Source organism: Notothenia rossii, assembly GCF_949606895.1.
Source record: "Notothenia rossii genome assembly, chromosome: 1".
Taxonomy (NCBI): domain Eukaryota; kingdom Metazoa; phylum Chordata; class Actinopteri; order Perciformes; family Nototheniidae; genus Notothenia; species Notothenia rossii.
Genome location: NC_136912.1, coordinates 85,165,753 through 85,176,472, shown reverse-complemented (window position 1 = coordinate 85,176,472; position 10,720 = coordinate 85,165,753). Strand labels below are relative to the sequence as shown.

The 10,720-nt window shown below is 39.0% G+C and overlaps 1 protein-coding gene across 1 annotated transcript; it reads right to left on the bottom strand.

The window, feature by feature from the left end:
- Positions 1-7,169: 7,169 nt before the first annotated feature.
- bloc1s2 (biogenesis of lysosomal organelles complex-1, subunit 2) lies at positions 7,170-9,661 on the bottom strand. The gene is made up of 5 exons (XM_079640353.1): positions 9,446-9,661; positions 9,099-9,215; positions 8,639-8,758; positions 8,452-8,556; positions 7,170-7,991 (listed from the first exon to the last, which is right to left on the bottom strand). The coding sequence occupies exons 1-5, from the start codon at positions 9,609-9,611 to the stop codon at positions 7,960-7,962; spliced, it is 540 nt and encodes a 179-aa protein (XP_079496479.1). The 5' UTR covers positions 9,612-9,661; the 3' UTR covers positions 7,170-7,959.
- Positions 9,662-10,720: the final 1,059 nt, after the last annotated feature.

The window sequence follows — 10,720 nt, the reverse complement described above, 5'->3', positions numbered from 1 at the left end:
GTTGTAGTCTGGTTGCTCATATGCTATGCACACTCATTACAACATGTTCACTTCAATGAAAAACTGTATTTTGTACAGGAAGTGTATAAAAAACAACCAACCCACTTCCTTTGTATCCAAACATAGCTCTGGGCAATGATAATGGCAGAGAATATAAATAACTGTCTGCAATCATTTATTTGCAGATGGTGCTGTTGAATATAAGCAACACTGTATTTGCAGTAATGTAATAGATTTCAAGCCATACACACCCTCTTTTGATTGCAAATGACTATTGATTATATTCATTTTTAAGGGAGAGATGCTTGACCTGGACAGGATGGTTGAGGCCAGTCTCTTTCTCTCTTGCATGCACACATAAAAACACACACCTCTCACATCTGGTGTACGTTAGATCTGTTACAGAGTATGAATCTCAAAACCAGAGGGGGTAAAGCCATCAATCATTCCTCCACTCTTGTGTGTCTCTCTCCTCTTGACGCTTGAAGCTACTTGAGAAAGATATTATTTGTGCTTACTGTAACAGTAGAGGTAAGCCTTTTTCCTGTTTTAACTTAAAGTAGAGAAAATGATGGTTGGTCGTACACAAAGTTCTGACTGTCATCGTCAACAGGGTAGCTTGAGGTAACCGGGTAAGATGAGCTCTAGTCTGAGGAGTAAATAAGGAGATTCAGTTTCATTGGATTTGCAAAAGGCAATATAGCTTCTGGGGAACATGTGTAGCTGATGCTGACTACCTCTATGCATGACGCATGAGTTTAAGTAATGCAGAGCTAACAGCATTTCCTCATTGATCCTGATAAAAGGCCACACTGGTCCTAATTCAATATGTGTACATTTCCTCTATGTAACAGTAGACTCCGGTTTAATAGGATAATGAGGGTTTACAGTAAAGTAAGGTGGGGGGGTGTAAGACAAGAGAGTAAAGTGGGGATCCTACTTTTCATCACTCCTCAATAGACAATCAACTCAGGTTGCTTTGAAATTCAGACGCACAATCACACCACACTGGTTGCTAGGTAATGTCTTTGCCTTTTGACATATTCAGTCAAGCCAAGTGCCCAGTGATGTTATTTATTTACCCCGCCCATTGTTGGGGGATAAGAATGCTTTAATGACTGCCACTTCTGGGAAGCTGGAACACAGTTGAGCCTTCTCGGTGTCCTCTGACTCCAAAGAACGGTATGAAAAGACTTTAATAATACAAGTAGCTATTTGAAAGACTAGTGGCACTAGATAATCACGGATAATGGCTGGAATACTGTGCAGGCCATGGCATCCAGAAGAAACTATCCATCAAGTAAGTTGGGCCAGCCAATGCAGCTAGGAGGATACAATGTAGATCTGAGGTGTGGTCAAGCAGCTGGGTATCTGCTCTTTGCTTGTGGGGGGGTAGGACTCAGGGCAAAGGGTCAGGGTTATAGAATGGCATCAACTGTCAGATGGCTGAGCAGATTGATGACTTATTAATACGTGGCTTTCATGCTCATCCAACTTTGGCCCAATTCCTCTATTTGTATTGAGTTTATGACATTTAACATCTCACTACCTCATCTAGATTCAAAGTCAGAATGACTCAAATGCTGGTTCACACGCAGAATGACAATGACTCACATACAGGAACACTGTATTTTTTTCTTTTTGGTCATGTGAACCCAATACCCCCACTGGTACATGACGTTGGCCATTCAATGTGAAGTAAGTTCCCATATCATTAAAAATACATTGAGAAAGTTGTTGTGGGAGCCCAAAAATAGACAAAAGAACCACCTGATATTTTTGGCAGACTTAGAATGACCCCTTCATGACCTGAGCTCAGGATGACTGTAGCACCAGCAGTTTAAGACTACAGACTAACACACACAGCAGAACTGAACAGGTAGCCCAGCTGAGCCAGGTGCACTTATGTTTATGTTATCTGAGAAATGATGGCAAATGTTATTGCAGCCGGCTGCCCCCGCCCTAGTGTGCTTAGCTTGGACAACTGGCCAAAGCCCATTCACATAGAGTAGGACCAGTTGAGAAAGAGAGCGAGCACAGCAGCTCCAGATGGTTTTGTTCAGATGGTTTAAACAAAGATTAAGACAATTGATTCAATTAAATAATCTTAAGATTTATTTGTAAGGCCTCTCCTAGGGTCTCTGTATTTTTGAACAGTTTGTACCATGGCTTTGTTTCAGCCTACTCTTCTCATGTTGTCTATTAGCAGAGGGAAATAAAAGCATGTCTAATTGAATGTTCGGTTGAAGTTTTCTCACACACAGCTCTCATGCACACACAGCTCTCATGCACACAAAGCACAACATTTTCAGGTTATCCTCAGTTGTCTGGGATTCAATGAGGCGCACATATGTTTAGAAATATAATCTAAATATAAAGTTAAAACATTTTGAGAAAGCATGCCAAATACACTCTGACTCATCCAGTTATCCAAGCCAATATACATAAAATGTTGACTAAAGTGATGGATCAATGAGAATATTGTGTCTATATTTAGGTAGAAAGGTATCGGTATAAATCCATATCATCAGCATCACAAATGCAGATAATTAGACAGACTGATGAATGACCCCTGAGGCACACCTTATCAAAGGGGTTGATGGTGAATCTGATTAAATCATTTCAAAAGGACGAAGCGTTTTCTATTTCTGCATCTCTAATTTAACAGCAAAAATGTTGTTCTCCAGAATGTCCACGAGAACAAGGTAAAACAGTGAAGCGTTTCCTAAAGAAAGAAGCAGATATTTTTATTTTGTTTCTGGCCAGAAGGAAATTGTGTGTGTGTGTGTCATTACTGAGAACCAAGCTGAGATGGTGTTGTGTTGTTTGATTAATCTTCTGGTTCTAAATGCATTTCTCGGTTTGGGACAGCCGTTGGGGACTTCTTACCAAGATGAGTCAACGCTATCCTTTCATAGCTCCTGGACACTTATTGCTCATTTGGATGAACTCATGCTCACATGCTGAAAGGAAAGCACAAGCATTCAAACATGAAGCACAAAAGCCCTTTTGGAGAAAAACTCAAATTATGAGCTAACTATGAACTACTGATCGTAATCCTGAAAAAAAAACACTGTCCTTGCCAGAAATCCCCTCCATTACTCCAACAGGGTGGGCTTGGATATACAATACAAAAAACCAGGTAATGGCTGATTTACATACCATCTTTTTTAATCCATCCTGTAATTTTATCAAAAGGAAATTAAAATTAGTGTATTCATCTTGCTATAAAAAGAAGAAGAGAATTTGTGGGTTTTTCAGAGCTTTGTATAAAACTGAAAGAACAGCCCCAAACAGTAAAGTTGTGGCCTGTTAAACCCAAAAAATGAGCTGAAAGTAACTTAAACAGTCTGCAGACCTTAAGGGGAAATGAGTCAAACACGCTGGGCGGACTTTCATTAGTGTTCAGAACAGCTTAAATAAAAAACAAAGTCCTCTCTTCTTTTTAATTATGATGCTTTGCCATCAGTATCGCACAGATTGGAAGTGTTTTGTGGCTGAAATATCCTCCCAGTTTTGGTCAACTTCTCTGTGTCTGATGCACACACATGCAAGGATTGACCCTGATGTCTCTGGTGCCACAGAGTCTGAGTGTGATTCTAATGGGCCGTCCAAGAGATGCTGAGTCCGTTTAGACGTGGTGCTTACGACTTCCTGTGGAGAAAGGATCCACTTTTCAACCCCGGGAGCAGCGCTGGATCTGAGGCCGGGGCCAGAGACTGTCCTACCTGCTGAGAACAGCTGGGCTCTGTTTCACTTCCAAAATAATGCTGCACCTATGGCTGTGTTACCGAATCCCATCTGGTCTCATTTTAGATTTGTAATAATGGATTGACGGTGTGGACATTTTAGTATAATTACTATGGATTGCACTCCTCCTGAGTTGGTTAAAGTGTTTCAAAGACTTCTTACCGGACAGACGGTGGCTTTTGGTTTAGAGTTTCAAAGAGGGCGGATGTGATATGTAGGTTTTGTGCGTGTTCCTGCATCCCCACATATGTGCACGCAGCATATGAAGAAGGTGTGAGTGGCAACATGAAGTGAATGATTGCGGTGCCAAACGTTGACCTCATGTGGCTTTTCATGCCATTCTCTTGGAAGGTATTTGAAGTTTGACTCAGTCCCTCAGATCTCACATGTGGCTTATATTTGCACTGAAATACCTCCCAGAGCTATTGGCTGCTTTGAAATGGATGTAAACATGAAGCTCTTGGTCATTTTCTCATTCCATTTGGCTGTCTTTATAGTGTCACTTCTTTACAGGGGCATAGCAGGGTTTTAAAAATGTGCAGTTATGGAGGCCTGTTTATCCCATTACGCTCTGTGTGTGTGTGAAAGTGAGGGAAAGACAAAAGGATAAAAGAGATTTCACAATACAATTATATGTGTTGACATTGCCCAATTAAGTGAAATGCTAACATTGAGCAAAACACGAAAACAGAACAATGTGGTTTAAAAATTACTTTTTGAGTGTCCTTGTTCGTTCTCATTCATGAACACAGAAAATTCCCCAAGCTTCGTGCTTGCTTGTCAGTTACACAACACTGTGGTGTGGCATGCTGCCCTGTTATTGTTAACTGTAGACATATTGAAAAAAAACAGCTCCTTCGCTGAAGCTGATGACGGACATATGTTTGATTCTTCCTCAGTCACATTTATGCAAATCTCCGGAGGTCTGTCAGACCAAATCAAATCGAATCTGTATCATTTCAGAAGATCTGATTTGGAATAATGTCTTTGTTGGGTTAGGCCTATTTGGTCCATTATGCGTAATGTCTTTAAAGTTGACTATTAGAAACAGTGTATGTAATTCAATCAGAATGATTCCTATGTAACTGATATTTAACCTGGCATTGAATGTGACATTTCTTAAGATATGCATTGTTTTAGCCATTCCTCTCTTTATGTGTACAGTAGTAGATGCTGAAAAGTCCATGAGGTTTGCAAGATTTTTAGATCATATTTGCAGCAGAGTCATTGTCTGCACAAAGTCCCCTGCTGTGTGTGGTGTATTTTAACGCTGGGAATCAGCCTTTACATTGTGGATAGGAATCAGAAAAGTAAAAGAGAGGGGGAAAGAAAGCTAATCTTTACTCTCTCTGGCACTAATCAATAAAACAATGTGTGTTGGTCACTGAGTGCAGCAGAAATATCCTCATCTGAACTTATATAGGGTCAAATGGGATAATGTTACATTACTGAGGATGAATCAACATTACAAAGTCCTAAGTGATAACACAGGTGGTAGATAAAGAGTCTGTAGGCTGTGTTCAAAATATTCTTGAAGGAATACTCCTTCACTTCAGTATCACATAAACATAAGTAACAAATGAGGTACAGGAAACTAACATCACAGAAAGTTTTCTTTTTCTGTCTGCAAGCAATTACGGGTATAGTTTGGCATTTTCTGAAATGCTTTGTTGATATCTTGACGAGTAGGACAAGAAGTTGAGGCAGCTTTAATTTCTGTAGCTGCAGCCTGCAGACGGTTAGCTTAGCACTGAGATGGTAAAGGGAAGGGAAGCAATTAGCTTCATTCAAAGGTGATTTATTAACTAAGTAAAACATGTTATATGTTGTTTGTTTTAACCAAAAAGATGCAAAAATTACATGAGGAATTGTGTGATTTTTGTGTTTAGTGTTTAGTTTTAGCAATGACTTCCTGTCATCTTGTCTTTAAAGTGAAGTTCAGTAAGACTTCAGGAAGGATAAACCAGCAAGAAGAACAAAAAAATGATGTGTTAATAGGTCATCTTAAAATCTACCGATCTACTTTGAGGGATGCAGTATTCTTTCACCAAAAACTATGTAAACCTATTGACCAAAAAGGTTCCGTTTACTACTAAGATACACAGCTCATCCTACATGAAACTACACAGACTACTCGGACACAGTATTTGTAAACACACATGCAGTGGAGCACATTTTCAGTTATCAATACCAGGAAATTATAGCACATCTGCTCACTTGTTCTCAACCTACACGTTCCTGTTGGATGATGCTTCTGCGTTAAGTCTCCATGGTGGCACATGGAAACACTTTCTTTATTAGGTGTCGGCTGGACATCTATGGAAAAGAAGATGAAGAAACACTGTTGCAAGGACGATTGTTCCTGCATAGATTAATGACTACATCAACACAAGTGAGTACATCATTAAGGACGTTTATTTCTTTTGTTTCTTTGCTCTTTTTTAAAAAGGCAACACCCTGGAATAACGGCACCTTCTTTTTAAATTGTGAATTATTTAACTGTAGAGTAGATTGTGTGGTGTAAAATGTGATGACAACCCATTTCTTCTTGGCATCACATTTTGATTAACCAGTTGATTTATACCAAGAATATAGGCCTGACTTTAATAATAATTGCATCTATATATTACTTCCAACCGGTCTGAAAACCACGTATCTACATTTTGTACAAAATATATAGGTTTCCACACCCCAACTATATTGCTGCAGTCAATTATAGTTTTGCAATTCTCCTCATTTTAAATAATTAGAAAAAGGTTTACCTATGATTAGTCTAATACCTTCTCTTCTATGCTTGACTGCCTCCTGGCACTCACATGTAGCTCTCAGAAAACAACCCCAAAACAATGTAATGGACCTGATCCGAGAGCCTTTGGGAGGAGAGCTGAGTGTATGCCCCAGGGCCATGGAAAAAAGGCAGGGAAAGGGAGAGATGGAAGGATCACAGTGCAACAGTAAATAATGTTACAGTATGAATAATGAGCTCCCTCTGAGCCGGGGCCTCAACTGGACTAATAGCAGAGACCTGGTTTAGATTAGGTATTGCACAAATATATACACACACACAAACCTGACTGTCAGGAGGGACGTCATATCAGTCTAGATAATCTGTTGCCCTCTGGAGCTCTGAGTTCTGCTCTGGGACAGCTAATATAAAGGAGGAAACAAAGGAGGTAGAGGGCATCACACACACCTTTAGTCAACCATACACCCTTTCCTTTGAATTATATGTCTTCTTTTTCCCTCTGTTGGTCTTCCCATAGTTTTCTTCTGATAACACTGAGCCTCAAATCTCCCTCAGCAGTGAATCTGTTTGTCCAGAGCTACACAATATTTGATAGTCACTTTTAAATATTTGATAGTGCAGGTCTGCCATCTGCTGTCAGTAGTTGGTTATTTTTAATAAAACAGACACGCAATGATATGCACATGGTTTATTAACAAAACAAAAACTCCAGTTAGTTTTCAGCTTCAAAATCTCCCATTAGACATACTTCAAAACCATATAGCTTTTATTTTAAACAGCAAATGTTAAACTTGCTTACTGAGATGGTTAAATTTCCAGCTGTTGTCTAAACAGTAACCTTTTTTATAAGAGACTATTTTTAGACCAGTTTCTGGTTGTGTCCACACCGTCTGGACAAGAAAATGTTTTAAAACAAATAATTTCAATGTACCTAACTATCAAAATAGAAATGCTGCAAATTTAAATAAAAAAACCTATATGACCATGCTTCATCATGTACACATCTACATATAACAATAGTGTATTTATATCTAGTCATACAAGGCTCTGTCAATGTACTAGGTTTCTTTGTTTAGTAGTAAAATAGTATATTCTGATTCCGCCACTCAATCAAGATATGCTAATAATCAGGCCGATTTAGTGAACATAAAGTGTTTCTGCAAAAACATTTGGGTGACCACCACACACTCTTATCGTCTTGGCTGTTTTAACTGATGCCAAAATCAGTGATACTGGAGTTAAATCTAAGCCAAGCACTTCGCTACTGATTCGTGTGACTTGAACCGCTTCCTCCTGGGTCCTTTCTAGGTGTCAAAGTGGCTCTGATGGTTTGTTGTTCCAGTCTCAGTTCATATCCTCCCCGCAGCTCCTGGCTCCACTTGCAGGGAGAGAAGAAGGCGAAGCAGTGCTAAAGTAGGTGAGAAGGCATCATAACTCAAAAGTCTGCCTCTTCTTCTTCTTCCTCATCGCTTCTCCAGCTTCTTGAACCTGGCCTCTGTAAAGATAACAAAAGACAGGGACGTGGTCACTATTAAGCTAATGGCTGTTCATGTTCAAATGCCACACAATGTGGTATTGGTTCCCTCTCATTGAAGGCTTAACATTTTCTCTTTAGGGATTGACTGTGACGTCACAGCACCATCTGCTGGTGGACTTCATAATGCTTTGCAATACGAGCTGCTGGTCTTGACTGCATATACCAGACAAAATAGCCAGCAAATAGAAAGGAAGCTATTCTATTTGTGCTGTCATGATGGGACTCTGCTCTCATTGGCAAATACAAACAACACATTCACTAACGACAGCTAAGTCAATTAAGCACATTTTGGAGTTTTACAAATACTATTTTGACCAACAAATGTTGCAATCATTTCAATAGAATAGCCTCACTCAATAGATTATTGTACAAAACATATTATACATACGACATAACTTCTCTACATTAAAAGTCTTACCCAGTTTCTTGGAGTACGCATCCAGTTTGTAGGCACCCTGTTCAAGTGAAGACACTTGCTCTTCAATCTGATTTATCTGGTCCAAGTAGGGCTGTAAACTGGCATCTAAAGAAAACATACATACCCGCCATAAATCATTTATGAATAAAAAAAAAAAGCCTTTGAGCAGATAATGTGTGTCACGCACATTTGTTGTTGAGATCCTGCAGGTTACGGCTGATGTTGATGCTAATGTCCTTCATTTCCATGTACTTCAGACTGGTAAGCTTATTCATGTTCTCCAACAGACGGTAATCCTCAGATGTTCCTGAAAAGGTAAAGACATATGCATGAGAGAAAATAACACCGAGTAAATAAATATTCATCATACAGGTTTCCTAGACCTTTTCCAAAAGTAACTTCAGCACTTCAATGTGCATTTTTTTGCACATTACATCTGTGGTTAATTCAATTTTGATATAATGGATACTTAATTATTACACTTCTCCATCACATTTATAGCACATATCAGTGTGCTATAAGCAACTCTGATGATGAGTTCTGGATTGCAGCTGCCTGTAGTACCATTGCAAAAGCACAATAAGGTATTGTCATCGGTAAATCAGTGCTATGGTTAAATTATGTTTGGAAAATGTTTTTTTAAATACCAGTTAGTTCTCCTTGCAGGACGATTGCCATCTTTTCAAACATGTCAGCGCATAACTCATTGATATCAGGCTCAGCAGGCTCCACAGCCTCCTCTGCCGTTTCCACACCACCATCACCTGTACACAAGCATTACAGCAGGATAAACACAACATGCAAATCCAGTTCAAACATAACTGTCAACAATGGTTAAATAAAAATAAATCCAAATATAGGAAAACATACAAGAGCCAAGAGATCGACAATGATGCTTTTCAATGCAACCATCACTGACAAGACAATTGATATGATAACTGTATGCTGCTTTAGCATTAGCAAGCTACGGAAGCTGCGAGGAAACATCGCTCACTGTTTGTGCTGGTCTTTTTGGGAACAACAGCCGGAATTTCTGCTACGTCCTCCGGGGCTTCTGCCTGACTGCTGGAGGCTGCAGCCGCGTTCAGAGCCGCTAGCTGGGCCGCTGGAGCCCGGGAGATGCTGTCCATTGCTGCGGCGTCGTCTCCCGTTGCAGCCATTTTGTTCCTGTTTTGACTTGTGTCACATGAGCTGAGGCTCACGTGACATCCGCCCGCCACCACAACCACCACCCCTACTCGCGCGCATTGCCACGCCCTGATGAGGTTGGAATGTGAGGCATGTGCGGTTAATTAATATTTAATACTATGTTTTACTAATGTAACTATTATAACGCCCCTTTTAATTTGTATTTAATTACCCAGTGTAAACAAGATGCAAGAAAAGTAAACATGTCCAAGGTTAGGACCTCGGTATTAAGTCATCTGTATGAAGGCTGCAGTCATAGCAATAGTTCAACCTTTTTCCATTTAATCAAGACTCAATGTAAAAGAAATCAATTCATAAAAAAACACTGAATTTGAGAGTTAATGAATTACAACGTTTTTTACATTTTCTTTTAAATGATAAGTTCTTTATTACAATTATGCACAAGAGAGAAGCAGTCGGGCAATGAAAATCTCAGTATCCCTCCAGCATTTATTCAATGTAATTCACTGTAGGCTATTCAATACGTCTATTCTTTCCTTAAATAAAATATAAACGTTTTACTATTTATTTCCCCAAAAGTTCATTTTAATATACCATAACCGATATTTGCACTGTTTCCCTAAATTATAATCATTGTGTCACACTAATCATCTGAAATACCCGAAGAGCTATACTTGGCAGCTAAATTAGTTCTGCCAAACCACCTCTCATATTTACCAGGATATATTGTCCTCTCATTTGTCATGAAAGTGTTGATTTTAAGAAGAAACAAAAAATGTAAGGAAATGAATTTCTCAAACGCACGCATCAATACCGAAGCCAATATCTGCCAGTGCAAAACATAATAATAAAAGGTATAGGCCTACACCTATTTAAAAAAAAGTCATTAACTTTACGAAAGCAAGTCTAAGTGATAACATGAGTTACATTTTTGCTTTAATAATAATCATTTATAATATTTGTTTGCTTTTAACTTAAATGTTTTAATATGCCTATGATTATTATGTTATTATTTATTTACTTGTCTTTTCTTGCAATTAGCTTCCATACATGATTAGTTAGTCCATGACAGTAACATATGCCTCAATAAAAATTCTTAGAAATCACGATATGTTTGCAC